The sequence below is a fragment of the Solanum tuberosum genome, unplaced genomic scaffold, assembly GCF_000226075.1.
Source record: "Solanum tuberosum cultivar DM 1-3 516 R44 unplaced genomic scaffold, SolTub_3.0 scf00532, whole genome shotgun sequence".
In the NCBI taxonomy this organism is placed as follows: Eukaryota; Viridiplantae; Streptophyta; class Magnoliopsida; order Solanales; family Solanaceae; genus Solanum; species Solanum tuberosum.
Genome location: NW_006239461.1, coordinates 235,388 through 262,144, shown reverse-complemented (window position 1 = coordinate 262,144; position 26,757 = coordinate 235,388). Strand labels below are relative to the sequence as shown.

The window sequence follows — 26,757 nt, the reverse complement described above, 5'->3', positions numbered from 1 at the left end:
CGTTATTTTATTTTTTATAATTGTTATTGACTTAAATTAAATTAATTACATTACTCCTTTGACTTAGAAGTGTTCTCTTTCTCTTCAACTATTTCCAAACCCTTCTTCCTCCAAGTTTCAACTTCTCCAAAAAATTTATTACCCCATTCCGAACCCAAATCACTTCTTGTCGTTGCCGCCCCCCGCCCGTCTTAGCATTTCGTCCAATGGCTAAGCCTCATTTGGGTGCTATTATTTTCACTTTTCTCCATCCATTCACAACTTTTTATAGATTGTAAGTTTGCAATTCTATTTTTGTAAGTATTTTTTTATTCTATTTCTTGAGTTCTTTTAAGTTTTAATCAGTGATGATTGATTTCATATTAGACAAGAGTTTTGTATTTTACTTTGATATTCTAAATTTCTAATGAACATGTAAGACATTATTGGTTAAAAATTGTGTGATATGAATCATGTTAATTTGAATTAACTATGCCTTACCCTATTAAATTTGAATTAATTGTGAGTTGAATTGAATTTTAATTTTTTGTTAGGAAAGTGTTCTAGTTTTGTGAATTGAGATGGAGAAGTTTCTTGTGAAATTTTAACCATTTCTCAAGCAAGTTCTAGTATGAATGTCAATCCTTCTAGTCTTATAGATGACCTTAATTTAGATTCACTTGAAGTCGATTGTAACAACCCTTAAAATGAACTAGGTGAACTAGAGCCTCTCATGTTTTTTTTTTATGGTTGTTCATGTGATGTTTATGGTCATATCTCATGGCTCAAAACGAATTAGGTGGTCCCCCTTCACGGTCAGTAAAGTCTTCCTTGGCCCCTGACGGGGCTGCCCTAGTGAGGGGTTTATAAGTAATTTCGTTTTAATTGTTTATTATGTGGGGTTGATTTTAAATGGTTTATATGATAAATATATAAGGTTTTAAGTCTATTTTAAAGTCATTCTCCAAAAAAATTCAAAACCTCCCTCTCTCAAAACTCTCTCAAGACTCCATGGAAGTTCAAGGTGAAAGATGGAGCTAAGTTGATGGTGGCTACTGATTTCTTCTTCAATTTTGTTTGGTTCTTCAAGATTAAGGTATGGGTGTGTGTGGTTCTTGTTGATTTGAGTTTGGAAGAGAAGAAGAAGTATAGATGGATATTTATTGTAACATAAATTAGTGTAACGCTGGTTCAATTATTGCATTGCAATTTTCAAATTGTTTCTTCTTGGTTCAACGTCTTGCGTTTAAGGAGACTGTTTGTTATTGACAAGACAAGTTAATGTACTGCAAGATCCATCAAGTTTAAGTTTAGGTTTTGTCCTTTTAAGCTCTTATTGCATATGAAGAGAAAGACATGACTCCAAATGTAATTATTGGACGAACGTATAGGATGATGATTGGAAGCGGCGAGTTCAAGTTATTATGGTTATATTGAACAATTATAAAACTGTATTATACATATTTTTATGGATTTAATGGTTTGAAGACTCGTGGTTAGGATTTGGTTATGGTTATTTTGGGTTGGAAAAGAGGGGTGTGGCGATACGCTGAGTTTTTATTGTTGTGCAGGCATACTCTATTTGGTTGTTGTTGTAACGACTCGGAAAATGATAGAGTGAAACTAGAGTCTCACATGTGAGTTTGGAGTCGAGAACTTAATGAAATGGTTATAATTGAATTTGACCCCAAAAAGTTCTTAAAAATGTGCTTCGGAAGTTATCGGAAACTTGTTTAGCTGTATATAAAAAGATCCGTTTCGTTTTTCGAAAATCCGACTTCATATTCTTGTTTAGGGGGTCAAATTGAGTGGGAAATGGGTCTAACCCAAATTTTAGAGCAACCGTATCAAAATCCGAAATTTCCAAGTGAAGCCTTTTTCGAGGGTCTACTTTGGAGGGTCATATCTCCTAGCACACAAATTATTTGGGTGGCCAATAATATATCCATGGAAAGCCCTTTGAGTTAGCTACCTAACTCACTTCGTTTTACCTCATTCGGAGTTCGGACGAAGAAGTTATGCCCATTTTCGTAAAATCTGTCCGGCAGGAAATGCAAATTTCCAGTGACCGAAATTACTGTTCACCCACCTCTTTTTTTTTCTAAGTGTTGGACCATTCTTCCAAATGACATATATTATTTCCTAGATACCATTAGTTCAATTCCCATCCCTAAAACATTTCCCTCTCTACAATCCTCCATTAAGAAGAAGAAGTGGGAGCTAGGGCTTTGGATTCAAGGCTTTCTTCATCAAATTTCGTGGGAGATCATAGCAAAGGTATGGTGGTCTTGATCCTTGTCTAAATTTCCATTCAAGGAGCCAAATCCAAAGTTATTTCAAAGTATGAAAAATCTAGGTTTCACTCTATCTCATGGGTTCTTCCACCAAATGGTTTTAAAAGGTTTCTAATGGCACTTTATGGTTATATTGTTGTTGTATTGACGATTTAAGATGAAAATACTCCATGGACCCATGATCTCCTTAAATCTCTAAGTTTGGCTTATGAAGTGGGTTTTATGATAATGCTTGGGTATTGATGGAATTGTACTTAGATTGAATTGTATTATTGATTCCTATTGTTATCTATATCTATTGTTGGTGGATTGTTGGTGTATGGATGAGTTGAGAATTATGGCCTTGTAGGCAAGTCATGGGTAAATTCTCTTGTGATGTTAGAATTGTTGAGAATTGGATAATGGTAAGTTGACCTACTTTCATGCTATATTGAAATTGTTCTTGTTTGGATTGATCCACTTATGGTGGAGGTGTGTACTTATTGAATGTGTATTGATTATGGCCTTGAAGGCATTATATGAGTGTTATTGTATTGTTATATTATTATATATGAATGAGGCTATATGTAAAGTCCTATATGAAGCTATATGTGAAGGTATGATGTGAATAAGTTTTATGTGAAGCTATATGTGAAGGAATGATGTGAATGAGTTTTATGTGAAGCTATATGTGAAGGAATGATGTGAATGAGTTTTATGTGAAGCTATATGTGAAGGAATGATGTGAATGAGTTTTATGTGAAGCTATATGTGAAGGAATGATGTGAATGAGTTTTATGTGAAGCTATATGTGAAGGAATGATGTGAATGAGTTTTATGTGAAGCTATATGTGAAGGAATGATGTGAATGAGTTTTATGTGAAGCTATATGTGAAGGAATGATGTGAATGAGTTTTATGTGAAGCTATATGTGAAGGAATGATGTGAATGAGTTTTATGTGAAGCTATATGTGAAGGAATGATGTGAATGAGTTTTATGTGAAGCTATATGTGAAGGAATGATGTGAATGAGTTTTATGTGAAGCTATATGTGAAGGAATGATGTGAATGAGTTTTATGTGAAGCTATATGTGAAGGAATGATGTGAATGAGTTTTATGTGAAGCTATATGTGAAGGAATGATGTGAATGAGTTTTATGTGAAGCTATATGTGAAGGAATGATGTGAATGAGTTTTATGTGAAGCTATATGTGAAGGAATGATGTGAATGAGTTTTATGTGAAGCTATATGTGAAGGAATGATGTGAATGAGTTTTATGTGAAGCTATATGTGAAGGAATGATGTGAATGAGTTTTATGTGAAGCTATATGTGAAGGAATGATGTGAATGAGTTTTATGTGAAGCTATATGTGAAGGAATGATGTGAATGAGTTTTATGTGAAGCTATATGTGAAGGTATGATGTGAATGAGTTTATGTGATCTTGTGATGATCCTATGTAAAGTGGATAGCATTGTGAGTTAAAGTATGATTTCTCATGATGTATATATGAAATGATGTTGGATTATGAAGTATCCTTAAATGAAAATGTTGTGACTTGGTTGGTAGACTAAAGTGTCCCTCCTTGTTACTTAAAGTCTTGAATGCATGAATGTGTGAAATGGGCAAAACTAAGAAATGGTGCCCTTTCATAAGTCTAGCTTTCCTAAGTAAATGTAAAACCATGAAATCGGTAGACCTAATGGTGGTAGCCCTTCTCATGTGTGAAATGATGAACCTTGGACCGGCAGGCTTAAGGCACCCTTAATGAAAAATCGGTAGGCCTAAGGCACCCTTCCAGGGGGATTTAATGAGCTATCCTTATGAACCTTGATTGGCCATGACTAAGAAATGGGGCCTTTCTTGGGAAGAGGTACTATGAGTTGGTTGAACTAGAAAAGGAACCTTCTCTAAGTACATATGTGATTGAATACTCTATGGGAAACAAGGCTAGCACCGAGTGGATGATGTTAGGAAGGTGGCCTAGTTGAGTATGAGATTAGGCACAATGAACTTCCTTGGACATCCCCTAAACCATGTGCCTACATGGGATGTGTCCTAGTTCTACCCTTGGCAAGTAGAACACCTTCCACGGTGTAGGGTTTTATGACACCGGATTCCATGTCTAGCTTGCATGGTCTATGTCGGTTAATGCCTATTCCCATCATGTGGGATGTGCACTCTAGTTATTGGATAGGTTCTACAACGTGTAGGTAGTAGTATGGGATGCTATCTACACATGGCACGAGTAGGCTTTGAAGATACTAAAGTGAGTTCCCTAAGTCTAACGACTATTATGTGAAAGTCCCCTTATGTGCTTGAATGTCTCCAAAATGGTTTCTTAAAGAATGTTGGTCTATTGATGTTATGTTGTAAAGGAAATGTCCTTATCTAAGGTAATCTTGGGGAACACTTAAGTGTGCTTGAAGAGGTTGTATGGGCGGTCACTTCTTGTCTTACTCAAGTGTGTCTTAAGGTTATATTAGGTAGAGGTCTTATGGTAATGAAATGACATGTGTTCTTTTAAAGTTAAGCATGGGTTGTATATGGACTTATGTTAAGTATGTGTGTGCTTGGCTATGGTCTTATATGTTAATGTTGACTTGTATTATGTCTCTTATACTTGTAAAGGAAAGGTTTTATCAAATGATATGAAAGCATTTACTTCCTTGAAAATGTCCTTTTTGGCATGTTTTTGCATGGTCTCCATACTTAGTACTTAATTGTGCTAACCCCTTTCTTTCCCTTTTTAACTAAAGTGTAGGGATTTGGAGATGATGACATGTCATGGCTTTGATAGGTTTCTAAGTGTTGAAGATGAAGACTTGGTGAGTCCTCATATATTCGAGGACAATACCCCATATGTTCTTTTATGTCTTTTTAAGTATTGTTTAAGTTGTGTATGGGATTGGTCCCGAGTTTTGTACTCTAAAGTATTAGATGGTTTTGAGACATCATGTATAAAGTCTAGAAAGTCTTCCGCTTGCTATTTTTTTTTTATGCAATGTTTTTTTGGTAAAGAAAGTTTTAAATTCCTTATGGTTTTAGTGTCTATGCGATGAATGAATGCTAAGAGGCTTGTATTAGACCTCTTCGAGGTCGAGTACGCCGGTTACGACTAGGGGGTGCTCCCGGGTCGTGACAAACATCCAGGAAAAAGAGTACCAATTACTCACTATAACCCTCAAATAAAGGATGAAGTGAGGAAACATTAAATTCAAAAAGGGCCTTGTCAACCAAAAATGGATTCATATCCTCCAACTGAAATTGGAAAAAGAATGCGTCAATTTTGTAAAATTTGGTTTGAAGGTCCATATTCTAAATGGTTGGAGTATAGCGTGGAGAAAGATTATGTCTATTGTCTATGTTGTTATTTATTCAAAGATGATTTTTTCCATGGAAGTACAAGTGAGTTTTACACAAAAACGGGTTTTAGGAGTAGGAATAGGGTACTTGAAAGATTCTGTAAACATGTTGGTGATGTTAATAGTATTCATGACAAATGTTTCAACAAGATGCTAGATTTGTCAAATCATCATCAATCAATTCAAGTTGTTATTGATAAGCATTCTCAAAAGTTAAAAATGAGTATTGAATGCGTTTGGAAGCCTCAATTGATGTGTCAAGACTTCTTTTGCAATATGGATTACCTTTTCGAGGTCACGATGAAAGTGAATCTTCAATTAATCAAGGCTTCTTTCTAGGATTTTTGCGACGGCACGGGGACAAACATCCGGATGTGGGAAAAGTGATATTGAAAAATGCCCCACAAAATGATACATTGACTTGTCCTATGATTCAAAAAGATATTGTCAATGCTTGTGCAAAAGAAACATTGAAAGCAATAATTGGGGACTTGAATGGAGATTACTTTGGTATATTAGTTGATGAGTCAAAAGGCATCTCTCACAAAGAACAAATGGCTCTTGTTTTGCGTTTTGTTAATAAGAATGGTAAAGTAGTTGAACGATTTATCGGTCTTGTCCATGTTAGTGATACATCGGCATGTTCATTGAAGAAAGCGATTTATTCTTTGCTTTCCGTTCACTCACTTAGTCCATCCAAAATACGTGGACAAGGTTATGATGGGGCTAGTAATATGAAAGGAGAGATAAATGGATTCAAAACTTTGATTATGAAATATAGTCCATCGGTATATTACATTCATTGTTTTGCTCATCAATTGCAACTAACACTAGTGGCTATTGCTAAAAAACATTTGGATGTTGAATATTTTTTTGATCATGTTAGTAATGTGTTGAATGTTGTTGGAGGATATTTCAAGCGTAGAGACTTACATCGTGATCACCAAGCCAAAAAGTTAGAGAAATTATTTGAATTCAGTGAAGTTCAAAAAGGCCAAGGATTACCTCAAGAACGTGGGCTTCAAAGACCAGGTGATACTCGTTGGGGATCACATTTCAAAACTTTAGACAACTTTATTGTTATTTTCTCATCTATTGTTCATGTTCTTAAAGTGATTGAACTTGAAGGGTCCACATCAAGTGATAGAAATCAAGTGGAGTATCTTTTGACAAAGATTAAAACATTTAAATTTATTTTTTGTGCTTCACTTGATGTTGAAAGTGTTGGCAATGTCAAATGAGTTGAGTAAGATTTTACAAAAAAAGATCAAGATATTGTTAATGCCGTGGAGTTTCTTAATATTACAAAGAAAAGATTGCAAGATATGAGGGAAAATGGATGAGAATCTTTGTTGGATGATGTTTCCTCATTTTGTGATGTGCATGATATCTTGATTCCCAAGTTGGATGAGTCTTATTTTCCCGGAAAGTCAAAACGTAAGTCTTCGGGTGTTAGTTATGCGCACCACTTGCGTGTTGAAGTCTTTTTGTTGTCATTGATGTGCAACTTCAAGAGCTTAATGACCGTTTTGATGTAGTGAGTAGTGATTTGCTTCTTGGGATGGGTAGCTTGAATCCGGTCAATTCTTTCTCTAATTTTGACAAAGGTAAAATCATGACTTTAGCAAAGTGTTATCCAAGTGAGTTTAATGATGGAAAAATTCGAGATTTGGGCTATCAACTCGATACTTTCATTATTCATACGCGAAGTGGTAATCCCAAGTTCTCCAACTTGCAAGGAATTCGTGATTTGGCGAAGGCATTGGTTGAAGCAAATCTTGCGGAGACTTATTCACTTGTTTATTTACTTGTAAAGTTGACTTTGATTTTACATGTTGCTACGGCAATTGTGGAGAGAGCATTTTCGTCAATGAAGCACATAAAAAATGAAGTGCAGAATAGTATTGGTAATCAATATTTAAATGATTGTCTAGTGTGTTACATAGAGCGTTGATGTATTTATAAATGTTAGTAATGATGTCATTATCGATCGTTTTTAGAATATGAAAACTCGTCGAGGACAATTGTAAATGAATGATGAATATTTATAATATTAGTAAATAGTAATATTATTGAAAGTTTTAAATTTGTTAACTTCATGCTTTTAGTGTGGAGTGTGAATTTGTAATATCTTATTATTTATATTTTATTGATTGATTTATGATATATATTGAAAAGACGAATAATTTAATCAAATATAAAATTAATTTAATCGATAAGTTTATTTGGCACCCACGGACTCTAAATCCTGGATCCGTCACTGTTTACATGGCAAATAGATATCCATGTATTATACTTGGTGTCCAAGTATATACACGTATATATAACCCTCTTCTTGTAACATAACATAAGACAATAGTAAGTGAAAAGAAAAACATTCAATAATAAAGAAAAACAACTACTACTACTTTGTGTGTCTCTCTCTTTCTCTCATTTTCTTCTTGTCATTCTATTTTACTACGCATGATTCATTTTATAACAGGTTATCTGCGTGAGCCTCTAATTTATATTAAAGATATACATGAGATGAGTAACAAAATTGGGGAGATCTTCCAGTAAGTATCTAGGTATATATTTTATCTAACATTTATTTATAAAAAAATTTATGCTGCAATATCTCTTTTCTGGATTTCTTTTGAATCTAACATTCATTTAGTAACAAGAGTTTTTAAAAAGGTTGTTTGAATCATATTAGTACTATGCTTAAGATGTTTATGTTTGCATTATTATTGATGTAGTTTTTATATCTTAGTATATGTATTTTGTGAATTTTGATTATGACAAATTTTCAATAAGTTACACAATGAAATAAGCTTTTCAATTTGTAATAATCATGGCTTATTCAATTTTGAATTTGTGATTTTTCTTCCACTCTCTTTTAAGGTGTATTTCCTCTTTATGCTATATTTTGATTTAACTTTAAAATTAAAAAAATGAAAGTTGTTTGACCAATTGAGCTTTGGATCTTCACTTTAATCAACAAAAGGATAAAGCGAAATTGTTAATACATTATAATAAACAAATATATATGATTTTCCAACATACAGTCTTCTTACATATATTTGAAATTTTATTTCTAACATTAAGACATAATTTTCTAGTGCAAAAATAATAAATCAACACTTTGGAACTAACAACTCTTCCTTGCATAGCATGATTGTGTTTGTCACCATGTTTCACAAATGATTGGAATATTGAGTTGTCGATTTCTTTATTAGAAATATGCATCTAAATAATTTTGTTGTTATGAATTATTTTGTCAATAACCTTTAAAATTAAGAAAAATAATTTTATTACAATAGGTGTTCAAATTTATAATTATAGTTATATGTGATTTAACACATGTTATGTGGTTTATATTAATGTTTATAATCTTCTACCCACTTGATGAATTCTAGATTATGTTGATAGACAATGTTCATGCATTTAAAAAAATTAAGATTGCATCAGGCTTGAATTTGTTTTTATAATTTTCATCTAACAATGCTAAACCTCAGGTGTCTTTTTAGCATTATATTTTAATTTGATGGAACACTCATAATTACCAACACAATACGCTTATTTGAAAATAAAATTTTTAAAAAAGTCTAGCAACGAAAAATAAATTTAAAGGCAGGTGGAGAGCTTTAATAAGACGATATATCTATTAAAAGATTGCATAAATATCATTAAGATTTGAATATAAAAGAAAAAAAAAAGAAATAGAGAAAGAGAACAATAAAAGGAAAAATGAGAATAATTTATTGATGGTACAAGGGATGAGAGGAGAGAAAACTTAGTCAAGAGTGAATTGAAGGATGAGATAATGTTATTTATTTGTGTCAAAAGAACTACTTCTAGAGAAATCATAAAACAAATGATTTATAACTTGAGAAAATATAACCACAGATACATTGATATTTTGGATCATCCACCTTTTTAATTTCGCACGATTAGAATTGATGATTCAAATTTTTCAAAATTTGTATTTTAATTCAGTTGAGAGATTCAAGGAGCAAATTAAGTGGGTGTGGTAGATAGAAGTAGTGTGTAGATTTGTATAAAAGGAGAAAACAAATTCTACACGATCTAATACAAAAAGATGAGACTCAACTTAACCATTTTTCATAATTAATTAAAGTTATAGTGATGCAATATAACTAACTATTCAATGTTAGCTTAGTTATATAATTTTCCTTTAAAAAATATAGTCACATATACATAGATATTTTAAACTTTATATTTTAAATTGAAATAATTTTTCTATAATAATAGAAATATAATATATAATATATAATTAATACAAGAAGTTATCATTCATTCTTTTTCAATTTTTTTTTAGCTTCTTCGATGTCATAATAGTGGTATCAGAGCTTTCCATTGATCTCAATGAATCTGTAAATTTATTGAAGAAAAATTTTTAATCACTTTTTAACTCATGTATATTTTCAATCAGCGACGGATCTAGATTATAACGACTGTTGACATCAAATTTTGGTTTAATATTTTTCAATTTTTTTTAAAGTATTTTATTTGTTAAATAGTTCAAAATAAATTTTTTGTAATTTTAATGTATTTATCGATAATTTATTTTATTTTAAAAATATTAAATTTTTTATTAGTTAATTCTAATCAGGGGAAAATTTATGTAATAAATTTGGGTCACTGAAATTAGTGATCATCTAACTAAATTTGATATATTACTTGTATAATTATTAAAGAATATATTAAATATTAGTTGGCGGAACTTATTCTCAAAATGGGTAGCTGATTCACTAGTATGAGGGCTTTTTTTCAACACTAAAGTCTCTGATTCGATCCCGACCATCACAATTTCGCTTTGATTTTTTTTACGTTCTTAAAGCTCTAAAGTCAAAAGATTCAAAAGGTTTTCTTTCCACATACTTTTCAAGTTTCAACAATATTTTTTCTTCTCTCTTCAATTTTTCCCTTTTATTTTCCACACAAAGAAGCTCCAAGTCTCTGACTTCAAGTCATTAAGAATCTAAAAAATTATCGTAGTCAAGGTTTAAGATTAAAAAAAATTAGTTCATGATTTCTCTTTTTAAAAAACAAACAAACGAAATATTTTTTTTTTTAAATACATGACTTTAATTTTAGGGTTTTCATATAAAAAAAAATTGAATGGTTGTTTAGTTTGTAAGATAGAGCGTAAGATATTTGAAAATATAAGTAATGATCCTACTGTATAGACTGATTTCAAAATATGAAGTCTGTCCTAGTACAATTGTAAACTGATGATATTTTTTGTGATAATGTAACTTTTTTTTATCTTTTGCTTGTTGAGTTATTGTTATTACAAATTTTAGATCTTATCTTTAAAGCAATGGTGCACCAATTTTCTTGAAATCCTGAATTCGCCTCTGATTTTGATTAAATTGTTTTAAACACCATATGTTGTGTATAAACAAAATATTGTTTCAGCTTCTTTAAATCATCATATTTTTAAAATTACATTTTTACATGCCATTGGTTATATTTGTTATATTTACTCATATTCATTTAAGTATTTTTATCAATATGGGAATGTCTTTAAGATGCAAATGGGGAGAGAATGTATGGAGTTTTCAAATGTTATTTTAAAGAAGAGAAAAAACATAAAATCATCATTAAAGTTGTCCCTTATTTTTAAAAGAGAAAATGGGCAAATGACCCCCCCCCCCAATCTATTACCGGATTTTCAACTACACACTTATATTTCACGGGGGTCCTATTACCCCCTGAGCTATTTTAAAGTGGAATTATTTCTCCCCTAAAATGTTATTATCAGGCATGTGTCTTGTGGTGAAATACACGCACTTGACACGTGTATTTCACCATTTAGTAATTTCTTTTTTTTAAAAAGTTCCCCTCCTTTCTCTTCCTTTCTTCCCTAATCATTTCTTCAACTCTAACTATAATAAACACCATTTTTTACCTCAATAAATTTATATATCTCTAACAATCTGTAAAAACGAAAATTCAAGTTATCTACTCTGAATCTATAGAGCCTAGAAGATAGCGGTCCTAATCAAATCTTTCATTCAACCAATTCAACAATTTTTCTAGACTTTTTTACATTTCGTTCGATTTTCTTCCTTAGATAATTTCAGATACACATTAAGTGGGTCATGAACATTCAAGATCAAATTCAGCCCAAGATTCCGTCAACAGCTCAAATTCATCGCGGATGAGAAGACCAATTTGAGACCAATTTGTGACACCAATTTGAGAAACCTCTCTCTCTTTCTCATTCTTTATTCTTTGTCCCTCTAAAATTTTCATGATTAATTTATAATTTGAGTTTTTAATTTTGATTCTTCATGGGTTTTAGGAGAACATGTAGGATCCTACTTTAAAAATGTAGAAGAAATTGTTTTGTTTAGTTCCTTTTAATAAGTTTGAAAATATTTTTTTAAATATACAATTACTTCACTTTGATTTTGTTACTCTTGAATCCATGACTTAAAAAAAAAATTAATTATGGGTATGTTTTTTAAAAAAATATACTTAATTTGTTAGATATGATCTAAATAAGTCTATTGAAAAAATTATTTATTCATAAAATGCATTAGTTGTTGATAATTTTTATACCAAACATCCATTAAAAAAATTTCAACAATGATAATGGTGAAAAATGTATAGTTGTATAGATAAATAAAAAGAAAGAAAGAGAAAGAAAAAAGAAAAAAAAATGGAAACTAAAAACAATAGGCAACTCACTCTCTATGCCAACTCAACACTTAAGGGGTTATTTATTCCATTTTAAAGTATTTCAAGGGGGGTAATAGGGCTCCCGTGAAAGATAGGTGTGTAGTTGGAAATCCGATAATAGGATGGGGGTCATTTGACCATTTTGTCTTTTTAAAAAGACATCTTAACTTTGTGGGCGTCCTATCACCTCACAAATGTATTGCTATAGAGGGAGAACTACTTCTCGCTATAGCGGATGCAGTGGCGTACGCAGAATTTTTCATAAGCAGTGTCACATTTTAAAATAAATATAAATAATTAAAAAAATTATAATATTATATTAAAAAATTAATTTTTTTTTAGCATTTTTATGTGTGTAGCGAAATATATTTAAATTAAAAAAATTAACCAAGAAAGAAAAAAATGGTATTGAGGTTTGAACACCCAACTTCAAACCATTAAGTGAAGTACCCTGACCAATTGAGCTACGCTCTTCGTTGGTTTAAGGAGTGTCACTTTATTGCATTTGTTCTTTATTTACAATTTGCTTTTCAGTTATTTATAATTATTTAATAAAAAAATTCAACGAAGTCGTGTTACGTGACACACCTTCGTCTAAGGTAAATTTCCCCTGAGCGAGTGGGGGTCGCTATAGCAGAGTTATTCATATAGAGAATAACACATATTGTTATTCTATTTCAATTAATAAAATGAGATTAAGAAAAAAAAGATAAATTCCTACTTATTTATTAGTTAAAGTAATTTTAAAAGAAAAGAACAAAAATAAGGTTCTTTAAAAGTAATATTTTTATCAGGAATAAAATATGTTTAAAAAAGAAAATAATAATAATATATTTATTAGGAAAAAAAACATTTTGACCTATTAAATAATTAACAATATGGACATTTAAAATCAAATTATTAACTGAGTGCATCATTTTTCTATTTCACATAATTTAAAGATATTTTGATTTTTTTTTTGTTATTTTAACGAGATGGCTTGAAATGCTTAATAATTTACAAAGATGAGGAGAAAATCAAAAATTGATTTTACTTTTCAAATTGAGACATTCCTAGAAAGATCTAGACAATGATAGTAAAGTATATATTTATCTCTCTATCTAGTGGCTGAATCATTTCAGGTTCAATTTATAGTGGTTCTTGAAATTTTGTTCCCATAATTGAACTCAGCCTCATGCCCCTTTTTTTCCCTTCATTATCTCATATTGAACTGTTAAATCTGAAAATAAAAGCCCCTACATTATGTTTTATAAATATCCAAAGAAAAAAAAAATTCCTCATTCAGGAGACCCCAATGGCAAAAAAGAAAAATACAAGATTTAATTATGTGTTGGGAGACATGCCATGTGGCATAAGTTTATTGGTGAAAAGTATTTTTTTTTTTAAAAGTATATTCCAATATGTCTGGAACACTTTTTGATTTTGCTTGGTTACTATTTTTCATTTCTTTAAAGTCACCATCATCATATATTGGTTATATGTGTTCAGTATTTTAAAAATAATTTTTCACATCAAAAAAGCTTAAAGTCTTTTTTATATGTTTTATCCTTAATATTGATTACTTATCACCTAACTCATTTTCTAAGATAAAAAATATACATTTAATTAATTTAAGTATTCTGTTAAAATACTTATATTAATTCTTATTTTTTAAAAGGCATGCAAAATCTAACGTGGACAAGTAAAAGAGAACAGACAAAAAAATGTATTATGAGAAGACTTCCAAGCAATATTATCCCTGGATATTGGAATTGATATGTGTGCCAAGCCATAAAATGGCCCATACATAACCAACTCAACTTGCATATAGAAGGGTAAGTTTGGAAATTCCTTTATAAGATATCACAAATGTATTTTTCCCTCCCAATTAGTCAAAGTCATAGTTAACCATCTTGCAAAAAGACTTGCACCATTATTGATCATGCCATTCTAATATCATCCACATATAATTCTTCTATTTATTTTTGGCTATTCATTCATATTTTCATATACTAATATTATTTTTCTTTCACATAACTCAACAGCCAATTTCCATTTTGATGTCACAAATTCTTTGAACTTTTTCAGTTCTTCTAAAACATAGGTATGCAACTTTTTCTGATTATTTATATAGTCTTTAATTAGTTGTATGCTTTTTTTTCTTATTTGAAGGAAAATTATTTCCAACATTATTATATATGTGCTATGAATTTTGATATTTAAGTTGCAGGTTATGTTTAAATTTCTTTTTCTTGATTACCCTTCTGTTTGTTATGATTCTTATTTGTTTATATATATAGCAGGGGACATTTAATTTGTGTTTGTCAATTAAAGAAAATTCTTCTCATAGTATGCAAATTTTGCTGTTTTTTACTAAGTTTATGTGTTGCTTTGTGTTCTCAGTTCATATCTGATCTTGAAGATGTTTGAGTTATAATTCATCAGACTTTTCTGTAACAGTCATTCTCTATAACAATATTTAATAACTATTACGGTCAATATTTTTTTAAACCGATTTTTTCATGTTGTTTTGTTTTACTCTGTCTGTTTCAATCTGTTTGTCTTTCTTTCATTTTTAGTCTGTTTAAAAGAAATATTTCATTTCTTTTTTGACAACTCTTTAATTTTGATTTTGTTATCTATCTTTAATATAAGACCACAAGATTTAAAGAAATTTTACTTTTTTAAAATTCATGTCAAGTTAAAATCGGACGAACAGATTGAAACAGAGGGAGTATTATATATTCTTTAAACACTTTGCTGTAGCAATTTAAAAAATTCAGACAAACAACATCGATACAGAGAGATTTGACTATAGTTATCTTTTTTTTTCTTGTTATAACAGGAGACTTAGGACTTGAAGAAGAAAGATGAGTTCAACCATGAAGGGGTTGTTGTTAAAGCCCAATACAAATAATATGTACATGAGAAAATTAGTAAAACACAAGTATGCAGAAGAGCAATTTCTAGCAAAGTACTCTTCTGTTGGCATCCATATGAATTGTTCAAGATGGAGTAAAGTCATTAGGTGCCATCAACAAGAACCTAATGGCTTTTCAAATTCCCCAATAACTCCAATAAAAAAGCAAAATCTTACACCTCAGGCAATTTTGAGTCCTGTTTCAGAACCTACATCAACTGCAAAAAAGGTACTCTTACTTGGCCTTATAAATGAAATTTTGGATTTAATCATATTTTAAGCGGTTAGCTTATCTAGTAATATATTTTAATTGATAATGTCTAATAAAAATATTTTATTACATGTACAAGTGCTTAATTGGACCATGTTTGTCTAAATAAAATTTAGTGTAAAAATTTAGAGGTGTTATTGAGTAGTTATTGATTAGCAACCAAGGGTTCACCTATTAAAATGGAGTCAGTTGACCATTAATGAAAAAACTTGACTTTCAACAGAATGATAGTTTACACGGTACTCTGCTGAATTTATTATTCAGTAAACTAAAACTTGACACCTATATATACTACTAACACGTTTTGCCTGTATATAAAGTTTGTTATATTCCAACCATTTCTCTGTCAATTCTTGTCAAGAATTCTATCAAAAAAGAAAGAGTGTTTTTCGTTCATAAGTAATCATGCAGGTAACTATTTGATCAATTGGACTTATCTCTTTCATCTCTAATTTTGTTTGGTACCAATTAATCTGAATTCGCGTCGTATAGACCTTTTGTTATTCCTAATAATAGGAGAATTTCAAAATATGGAACTTAAATGGGACTTTTATCTATGTGTAAGTTGAATTTCAATTAGTTTAAAATTTTCTGTTTTGTGGACAGAGAGTTTATACTTTTGGAAAAGGAAGAAGTGAATGAAACAAGGGCATGAAGTCCTTGGTAAGTTTATTTTTTTAAATCTTTTTAATACTATCTGTATAATTTAACCTGTTGTAGCCTTATTAAGGATCAGGGGAGATAGTAAAACCCCCTTCGATGGAAAATTATATTGTTTATACTTGATGTTAGAACCTTTTTAATGAAAATTCTAGCTCTGCCACTTATAACGTTAGGTGATGTTATTTTTTAGGTGGCCTGAAAGTGTAAATCTTTTATATGAACTTGTATGTTTTGATAGTTTGAAGACTGAGCTCATTGTGCACATTTGTATATTGTGTTGTAGTTGGGAGGTAAAGGAGCAAACCTTGCTGAAATGGCAAGCATTGGATTGTCCGTGCCGCCGGGGCTTACTATATCAACAGAAGCATGCCAGGAGTATCAGATTGCTAAAAAGCTTCCACAAGGACTGTGGGAGGAGATACTACAAGGATTGGAAGTTGTGGAGAAAGATATGGGGGCTTTCCTTGGGAACCCCTCCAAGCCTCTCCTTCTTTCGGTTCGCTCTGGTGCTGCTGTAAGTCTATTACTACTTGCTAATATCTCAGTACTTTCTATAAGAAGTCATTTTCAGTATAGTCACCCAATTTATGCATTTTGTGATATATCGATAATTGTCGAGCTAGTTTGTCGAATATCTAATAAGTGATGCATATTTTGAGTTCTCAAGAGGCCCCTCTTTAGTTAAGCTGTCTATAGTCTAAACATCTTTTGTGCAAAATGCAGTAAGAAATCTCTTGATTGATTGTAAATAAGCTTTAAGTTGGCCAATTTGAGAATGATTGTAAGTTCAAGCTACGTTGTTAGATTACTATAACGGTAGTGGATGGAGTACATGGTCTCCTTATATGATATTGGATAGTCCTCATCTCTTGAGCTAGCTTTTTGGGATTGAGTTAGGTCCATTTGACGATGTTTATGTAGTTCAGTTAATTTCTATATCATACTAATGCTGAGTTATCTTGATCTATGTATAGATTTCTATGCCTGGGATGATGGATACTGTCTTGAACCTTGGACTCAATGATGAAGTGGTTACTGGTTTGGCCGCCAAAAGTGGAGAGAGGTTTGCTTATGACTCGTACAGACGATTTCTTGACATGTTTGGAGATGTGGTGAGTAGATCCTCATTAATGTTTTTTTTTCTCTTTTCTAATTTTTCAACTTTTCCTACATATCTTGAAAATGAAACAGAATGCTGGTTAAAGTCTCGTCGTAGATTTTATCTCCTGTGTTTCTAACAGTGGTCTGTTTGAAGGTAATGGGCATTTCACATTCATTATTTGCGGAGAAGTTAGAGAAGTTGAAGGATGCCAAAGGAGTGAAGCTTGATACCGAGCTCACAGCATCTGATCTTAAACAGCTTGTGGAGCAGTACAAAAATGTCTATGTTGAAGCTAAGGGTGAAAAGTTTCCTTCAGGTAATGTAAACCACAGCCATCTTTTACTGATGGCCTGAATCGTAAAAAGGCCACGAAAGGCCTGCTCTGTGAATTTTTTGGTTTAAACCAAATTCCAAAGGTTATGAGAGTACATTAACTTTGTGGATATGACTCTGTATACAGATCCCAAAAGACAGTTGGAGTTGGCTATCAAAGCAGTTTTTGATTCTTGGGACAGTCCAAGAGCCATCAAATATCGGAGCATTAATCAGATAACAGGACTTAAAGGAACTGCAGTAAACATTCAATGCATGGTGTTTGGGAACATGGGTAACACTTCAGGAACAGGTGTTCTCTTCACTAGGAATCCGAGCACCGGCGAGAAGAAGCTCTATGGAGAGTTTCTAATTAATGCTCAGGTCTAGAATATGCTACTTTGGTTCATTTTATGGTGCATTTGAGTTTTAAGATTTTCTCATTGTTTTTGTCGAGAAAAGCTGATAAAACTGCATTAGTCAGGGAGAGGATGTTGTCGCTGGAATTAGAACACCTCAGGACTTGGATGCAATGAAGGAGTGTATGCCTGAAGCATACAGGGAGCTTGTTGAGAATTGTGAGATTTTAGAGCGACATTATAAAGATATGATGGTAAACCTCTGGCATTATACTGGACTACAGCATTCATATATAGTTTCTTTGTTTGTTTTACCTTTCCAATTTTAGATTGGTTAAATAATTATACATCTCCAATAAACAGAAAAATCAGGACATTATTATGAATCTTTTTCTGTTTCTGTTTTGACGAATTGCAGGATATCGAATTCACTGTTCAAGAAAATAGACTGTGGATGTTACAATGCCGAACAGGGAAGCGTACGGGTAAAGGAGCTGTAAAGATAGCAGTTGACATGGTGAATGAGGGACTTGTTGACAAGCGCGCAGCTGTAAAGATGGTGGAGCCACAGCATCTAGACCAACTTCTTCACCCCCAGGTCAGGATATGTTTTTTGAATCGTACGTTGTGTATGATTAGCACTGATGTAATACTTATTGGAAAAGTAAAGATAAACACTTGATTTCTTCTTTTGTTTGTCATAGTTTGAAAATCCATCGGCTTATAAAGACAACGTGATTGCTAAGGGCCTTCCTGCTTCTCCTGGGGCAGCAGTGGGACAGGTCGTGTTCAGCGCTGAAGATGCTGAAGAATGGCATGCACAAGGGAAGAGTGCTATTTTGGTATTTCCTCATCTCACCCTGTATCTACTAATAATGGTGATAGCTATGCTACCGCACTATGATATCTTTGTTTACGCGCATTATCCTTTATTTATTTTCTTTTATATTGTTCCCGTGGATGGAGGGAGGGGAGTGTTTCTAAATAAGACATTGTTTATTTAAATCTTTTCATCAACTAATTATGGATACAACGTCAGTGTTTCACCTTCTTGAGTTAATTAAAGTTCTTGTATGTTGGTTGGAAATCATGGAAACAACATTCCTGCCTTGTTAATTAACACTTTCTCCATTCTTGAAATTGAGCTTTTCCATTATGGCATATAAAGGTTAGAACTGAAACAAGTCCAGAGGATGTTGGAGGCATGCATGCTGCTGCGGGGATCTTAACCGCAAGAGGTGGCATGACATCTCATGCGGCTGTTGTAGCCCGTGGCTGGGGTAAATGTTGTGTGTCTGGATGTGCTGATATTCGTGTTAATGAGTCGGAAAAGGTACGACTATAGCTTTTCAAAATGAAACACAATTGTTGACATTAAGGAACTTGGAAGAATTCATTTGACCAGTTTAGTGCAGGTTCTCATCATTGAAGACAAAGTGATTCATGAAGGAGAGTGGCTTTCGTTGAACGGATCAACAGGTGAAGTAATCTTGGGCAAGCAACCACTATCGCCTCCAGCTATGACTGGTGATTTGGAGATCTTCATGGCTTTGGCTGATAAGATCAGGCGCATCAAGGTGCCGCAGGATATACAGTAGTATTATGTTGCATAAGTAAACTTTGATACTTTTAACTGATCATGAATATTGCCAATGGATTAGGTTATGGCAAATGCTGACACACCAGAAGATGCACTAGCAGCAAGGAATAATGGTGCTGAAGGGATTGGTCTATGCAGGACAGAACACATGGTACTTTTTTCTTCTTTTACCACGCATACTGTCTTGTTGTAATATCTTGCAACATATTACAACACCACTGTCTCAAGCGAAGTGCCACATCTTTTCATTATGAAATTCATTTTTTATTCAATGTGAGCTGATGCACATCTCTCTTTCAGTTCTTTGCATCAGACGAAAGGATAAAAGCTGTGAGAAGGATGATAATGGCAGTTACTCTTGAGCAGAGGAAGGAAGCGCTCGACTCATTGTTGCCTTACCAGAGATCTGACTTTGAAGGCATTTTCCGTGCTATGGATGGTAACTTCAATAGCAACTAATATTATAACCTTTACATACTGAGCATCTATGTTGCTCGGACTCTCCAAAAATGCAGCTGCACCATCCTCTAAAAATGCACTACTTTTGGAGGATCCGACACGAACCCAATGATAAAACTTCATTTCCATGTTCATAAGAACACAACCATAACTAAGATTTAGTTTGTCCTAGTGGAATGTCTGTCCAACTTTCCAAGTTGACATAAACTTCCAAAGTGAATATGTCAGGTGTACTAAGTTTCCTATCTTTTCAGGTCTTCCGGTGACAATTCGACTGTTAGACCCACCACTTCATGAATTTTTGCCAGAAGGGAACCTGGAAGAGATTGTGAGTGAACTAACAACACATACAGGCATGTGCGAGGAAGATGTCTATTCCAGGATTGAGAAATTGTCAGAAGTCAATCCCATGCTCGGATTTCGAGGCTGCAGGTCTGATATTTCTCGTATCACAAACAATTGATCTACTTTTACTGCATTACTTTGCAAGGATTAAGGGATGCTGTATAAAAGAGAGAAATTTATAGAGGTGCATATGTTTAGTCACACATTCCACTGTCAATGTATAACTTGGTCTAGGTAGTGCTTATCCGAATCCTGATTTGAGCAATGTAGTATTTTTTTTCGTCTCACAATCCGGAACCAGACTTTCTTATAATGGTCTGCTGCATTTCTTTCGCTCGTACAGTAAATTTGTGTTTTCTCTTTTACAGGCTAGGTATATCCTACCCGGAACTAACAGAAATGCAGGCTCGTGCGATCTTTCAAGCTGCTATAACTATGAACAACCAGGGTATTTCAGTAATTCCAGAGATAATGGTTCCCCTTGTTGGAACACCTCAGGTATGTTTTTTGTGGTTTGTATAAAATATAAGTTCTCCTATTCTTACATCTTGAATATTGTTGATGTATCAAGAATGAAGATAGATAACCGCCCTTTTCATTTTATGAAGTGTATACAAAGGGGTGGAGTTGCTTATTTTTTTGATAAGTAACAGTGCATCTTTAATTTACAGGAATTAGGTCATCAAGTTGATTTAATCCGTGACGTTGCCAAAAAGGTTTTCGCAGAGATGGGTACCTCGTTGAATTATAAGGTGGGAACCATGATAGAGATTCCTAGAGCTGCTTTGATTGCAGATGAGGTATGTCTTTTGAAGCAACTTATTAACGATAGTCGCAAAGAGTTAAGACTATGCATGATCTTACTTAACTAGCGAAAGATTTTCGTTTACTTAACTCTTCAATGATATATTTCAATCATGAAAGGCATACATGTTGCTATATTGATTTGCTTATGCTCCATATTTTACTGGAACTTGATGATAGATTGCTAAAGAAGCAGAGTTCTTTTCCTTCGGAACCAATGACCTCACACAAATGACATTTGGATATAGTAGAGACGATGTAGGTAAGTTTCTTCCTATATACCTAGCGAAAGGCATCCTCCAACACGATCCATTCGAGGTTAGCTTGCCATATCTCAAACTACTATATATCCATGTGAAATGCAAAAGTTTGGAAACTAGCATGTTGACGCTTGAAGATTTAATATCTATCAGGTTCTTGATCAAAAGGGTGTTGGTCAGCTCATCAAGATGGCTACAGAAAAAGGTCGGGCTGCAAGGCCAAACTTGAAGGTCAGTTGTGCCTTTGAATAAGAGATTTAACTTATATACACGGACGGACAGTGCAAATAACTTCTATACTAGGAGTAACATTTTTCATTTTTTAACTTATATACACTGACCGTGACATATAAACAGGTTGGAATTTGTGGAGAACATGGTGGGGAGCCTTCTTCAGTTGCATTTTTTGCTGAGGCTGGATTGGACTATGTTTCTTGCTCTCCATTCAGGTATTTATCGACTAAAACAATGGGGGGTTTGCCAAGAACTTTTGAAAAAAGACGTTGTGTTTGAGATTAATTGTATTAATTGACGATTGACTAATGGCTTTTTTGTATAATTCATGTGCTTAATCAGGGTGCCCATTGCGAGGCTAGCTGCAGCACAAGTTGTAGTAGTTTAAGAGGCAAAGGTTTAAGGAAGAAGCAAAGATCAAGTTGATTTTTAGCAGATGTAAATAAATAAATACAATTAATACCATAAAAAAGAAGAAGAAAAGTTGTTTAGGAAAAGGGAACAAGATCTATTACTTTCTTTTTTCATAAACATGAAACAAGTGTTTATATGTTAATAACAAAAAATGAAAAAGATTTGTTCTTCTTTTCACACCCTTATTCTTGTTTGTTTTACATTTCGATACAATACAAAACACTGTAAAAGAGCCTTAATAGTAATTACGTTGGAATTATAATTTTGGACACTAACCAACGCTTTGTTTCACCATTATAACTCTTTTCCATTTACATATGAACAAATAGGGAGAGTATCAAAAGAAAAAATACTGAAATGGAATGAGTAGCCCTAATTAAAAGATTACAGTTATAAATAACTCAAGGAGAAGAAACCAAAAATCAAATAGAGAATTTCACCCCAAAAAATAAATATATTCTTAGCATCCACAATCATTTATTTCAAAAATCAATAAAATACATGGAAACTGCCTCTGCTACTCCTACTATAATTCTCACAAGGTAACTAATAAAAATGCATTAGAAAATATGAATATAACATAGAGCTCAATCAAATTAAACTAAATGAGAAGTTGCATCACCCTCAATTTGTCCAAAAAAAATAATCTATTTATTGAAACTCGTCCTCTTACAAACCTGAATTAAGACATACTAATTACAATTTAGAGTACCTTTTTTTTTGCTTTAAAATCATTATTATTCCTTCTCGTGACCAACAAAAAGAGAAGTGCTACTACAAGAACTATCAAGAATATTAAAGGATCACGAAAAGCTATATGAAGTGTGTTTAATTTTTTGGTAGAATAAGAAGCTCAGAAGCTATCTTGTGTTCAAAATACACCCAATAAAATCCAATAAATCAACAGATCACTCAAAAGATGTTACCAACTATACCAAAATTCATATATCCTTCTGAAATATAAGATAATTTAAGTTACTGTCATTTAATATTATCTGGGTGACAATATTTATTGGGGTGGTAATTATGTCCGAAAGAAGAGAGAACTTACTTTTATTAAATATCACCATAGAACATGTAATTACCTATCATATCCGATTGAGTCTTTTTAATTCATAAGGAACATGAAGCTAACCTGCGAACTTGAGGGGAGAAGTTTTTATTATCACGAAACACCTACAATATGAAAATTCATCTTTTTTTATTGCAGCACTCGTGTCAGGGTCAATGAACTTTTAAAGGAATAAGCACAAGTAGACAAAGCGAGAGAAAAACATAAAACATCAACTCCGTTGAACCATCAATAGAGAAATCACAAACATCCAACACTAGAAGTGGGAAATACAAAAACCCAGCAACCCAATCAAATATGAGAAAAATAACATTATATATTTAAATATGAAAAAGATAAAAGATTATACATTTTCAATATATAGAACAACACAATAATAATAAAAAAGAAAACTATCAGAAATTAAACAACACTCGAATGAAAAAAATTCTGCATCAGCAATCGCGATAAAAAACTACAGAAAAACATAAAAATTAAAGAATTTGTCGGAAAAAGAGGGAACGATTAATACCCAACAAACAAAGATTATAAACAAAGTTTAATTAAGATTTTTTTTTGTAAAATAAGCTCAACAAAACTAATATATTAAACTTCATGCGTCAATTATAACAATCAAGATGATTTTAGCTTTTTTTTCTATGCTATCCTCAATATTAACTAACTATTAATACTAGTCAAATTTATAATTTCAAAATATCATTAATAAAATTAGGTAAAATACAATACACCTCTAACTAAAAATAAATTAAGCAGTATGTCAGGTCAAGTGATATGAAATAGAGAAGGTATTTGCTTCTTTTTAATTTATTTGTTTGATTTTGATTTATTTGAAATTTAAGCAAAAAAAAAATTAACTGGGCATTTTAAATTAAAAATATATCAAAATGTTCATTAATCTTTTAAATATGTCATGTGAAAAATTAGTTAAAAAATTATCAAAAAATGAAAAGAAACTTTCTTTTCAAAATGAATTAAAAAGGAAAAGAAAACAAATAAATTAGAACGAATAGAGTAGTAACTATGAACATGGATAAATACAAGCTTTTCATTTTATTTATATATCTTGAGCACAAAGTTTTATGAAGTGGGTGAGACTTTTGAATTTTAATGTGAGATGTTAAAGAAAGATATAAAAAAGTGATTTTTGTAAAAAGAAAATAAATCAACTCAAAAAGTAGAAAATATAATTGAACGTAATTAATACTTCCTCTAGTCCATATTAAGTAAATTTATGTGTAAAAGAGTGTAATTCTAATTCTTGACAAAAGTTCTATCAAGAAACTTTTATCGTTGACTTGAGAGATTTGGTGAAAGCTGGGCTTCTAGAAAACTTATAATTGTCATTCTTATCAATTGAAAGACATATACATACAAAAAAATTATTTTATTGAAAGAAGTCGACAATTATAAACTTTTTAGAAAATCAGCTTTCACCTAATCTCTCATATCATCACTATCTTCCTTGAAAACGGATAAATATCAAAATACATTGAATTGAATATTTAACTACAAAAGCTTCTTCTTTCCTACTCTCTTTTATTTCCTTTCTCTCCACTTAGGAACTATTTATAGCGAAACAAACCTCACATTGATCGCACAACACACATGTTTGTTGTCCAAAAAACCTCACGTTGATCGCGCAACATACATTTTTATTGTCCAAAAGACCTCACGCTGGACGTGTATTATGGGGTCCAGTGCTTTGTATTTATCATCAATGAAAAATTCAAAACTCACGAGGGACGTGCATAGGGGCCTTAACCCATTGTTTTACAGTTTTAACCAAAAATTTTGGAGATTCAAGTTTTGACTATTTTTTCACTTCCAACCACTCTCATATTGCACCAAATTCTTACGTTACATGTTCAATATGAAATATTCAAAATCGAGTCATAACCGATAATTCAATCGCAAATTTGTCTTATGAACTTATTGGTATAGGGATATTGGATTAACAAATTAAAATTTTATAATTGACAATTTATCGATGTGATGATGAATTACTCAGTTTTCTTATCGGATAAACCACAAGAATTATCATATTTATATTTTTCCAATATATTTATTAATTTATACCCCCCTCCGGGTTCTAATTTTTTTTCTTGTTAATGGTGCATACAGATTTGGTTTGTTCTTGTTGGAGACAAATCTCATGATATGTTTAAGGGAAAATTGTGCATTATAGTAAAATTAATTCAAAATAAATGTCATAGCTATATTGTCATTTAATTCTAATTTATAGCAAACACATTGTCATTCTCGCCTCTATCACCTAAATCTCACTCGCCACTCTCAATTCTCTTTCTCGCCTCTCTCACTTTTATACAAACACAAATGTATAAATTGTGTTTGTGTTTGTATAAATCGAGAGAGATTGTATATACAAATACAAATACATATTTTCTCCGTCCTATACACTTATAATTATACTAATATAAATCTTCCCCTGTCCGATTCTCTTTTGCCTTTCTCTCTTGCTTTATACAAACACAAATTATACAAATACAATGTACAATTTGTGTTTGTTTAAAGAGAGAGAGATTTGATATACAAATACAAATGCTTTAACTTGATTCAATTATATACAAATTCAAATTTTACGCAGATATACAAATACAATCATTGATACATATGCATAGTAATTACATATATAAAATTATCTAACCAATATACATATACAATTCACCTATCTCCACTATCTTCCCTCTCTCGCTCGCCTCTCTCTTCTCTCTCCTAATCTCGTTCATCACTCTAGCCTAACACAAAGAACATATACATATACAAACACAATTTTCATAGACACAAGCGATTTATACAAATCGATGTGATTTATACAAATTAGATGCTCTGTTTGCTATGGAACGCAAACAACAAACCTGTAGATATAGAGCGCTAATATGATTTTTATATTTGCTATTCCTAAAATTTAGTCTATATTTAATGGGGAAAAAAAGAGACATGAGTTAATTAAAGCAATGTTAGGTATTTTCTTGTTGTGATTTTAATTGAAGAAAAAGAATAATACAATAGTATTTAAGATGCAAGTTGGTGTTATAATTAGTCTATACATCACTTGATAATTGCTAATTTGATATCATACCAACCGGTTCTTATTGGTTCGCTAATTGATTAATACATTTTAAAATCGATATCCAGTATATTAAATCGTCAAACATAATTATCCATCTAATCTATCCAATAAACAACCCTGCTTCTAATCATCTCTACATTGTCGTATGGATCCTAGACACCTCAAATTTACCTCAATAACAAATTTTCTAAAACATAAACATAGCCCAAATTAAATTCATAAACTTACGAAATTTTACATCGGCTTTCTTTATCACTTCATTAAAGTTTAGATTCAATTCAAATAAATATTGAAAATTATTAAATTTTACGGATTGAGCACTGAGCTGGACATGGTTAGTCTATGAACCAAATAAAAATTATATCTAGAAGCTATAATAATATTTACAATACCATACTCTGTTTGTTTTGCCAATTATAATGTCAAAAGTTATCTTAACAACAATTTTTTCAATAATCGGATGCTCTAACTTGTAAACCTACAAAGCAGACAAACCAAATCAAATTAACCTAAAATCATTTGAATTAACAAGAGACCTTCATTTGTTTCTTCCCTTTTTTAT

The 26,757-nt window shown here is 31.9% G+C and overlaps 2 protein-coding genes across 2 annotated transcripts; both read left to right on the top strand.

Moving 5' to 3' along the window:
• Positions 1-5,847: 5,847 nt before the first annotated feature.
• Positions 5,848-8,176, top strand: LOC107058538 (uncharacterized). Its single transcript, XM_015304357.1, has 3 exons — positions 5,848-6,649; positions 7,132-7,524; positions 8,100-8,176. Exons 1-3 carry the CDS (start codon positions 5,848-5,850, stop codon positions 8,174-8,176), a joined length of 1,272 nt encoding a protein of 423 aa, XP_015159843.1.
• Positions 8,177-14,276: 6,100 nt separating this feature from the next.
• On the top strand, positions 14,277-22,075 carry LOC102593774 (pyruvate, phosphate dikinase, chloroplastic). Its single transcript, XM_006365216.2, has 21 exons — positions 14,277-14,393; positions 15,135-15,438; positions 16,087-16,143; positions 16,427-16,657; positions 17,118-17,255; positions 17,399-17,561; positions 17,706-17,941; positions 18,042-18,170; positions 18,335-18,514; positions 18,621-18,758; positions 19,085-19,249; positions 19,332-19,493; positions 19,578-19,667; positions 19,817-19,955; positions 20,230-20,407; positions 20,689-20,818; positions 20,992-21,120; positions 21,305-21,442; positions 21,538-21,615; positions 21,742-21,833; positions 21,961-22,075. Exons 3-21 carry the CDS (start codon positions 16,132-16,134, stop codon positions 22,004-22,006), a joined length of 2,574 nt encoding a protein of 857 aa, XP_006365278.1. The 5' UTR covers positions 14,277-14,393; positions 15,135-15,438; positions 16,087-16,131; the 3' UTR covers positions 22,007-22,075.
• The last annotated feature ends 4,682 nt before the right edge of the window (positions 22,076-26,757 follow it).

Excerpts from the sequence above, each read along its gene's own strand:
- LOC107058538 (XM_015304357.1), top strand. The coding sequence starts at position 5,848 with ATGCGTTTGGAAGCCTCAATTGATGTGTCAAGACTTCTTTTGCAATAT. Across the intron at positions 6,650-7,131 it reads ACGTGGGCTTCAAAGACCAG|AGCTTAATGACCGTTTTGAT; the intron begins GTGATACTCGTT and ends TGCAACTTCAAG. Across the intron at positions 7,525-8,099 it reads TGAAGTGCAGAATAGTATTG|GTTATCTGCGTGAGCCTCTA; the intron begins GTAATCAATATT and ends ATTTTATAACAG.
- LOC102593774 (XM_006365216.2), top strand. Across the intron at positions 21,443-21,537 it reads TCCAACACGATCCATTCGAG|GTTCTTGATCAAAAGGGTGT; the intron begins GTTAGCTTGCCA and ends AATATCTATCAG. Across the intron at positions 21,834-21,960 it reads GTTTCTTGCTCTCCATTCAG|GGTGCCCATTGCGAGGCTAG; the intron begins GTATTTATCGAC and ends GTGCTTAATCAG.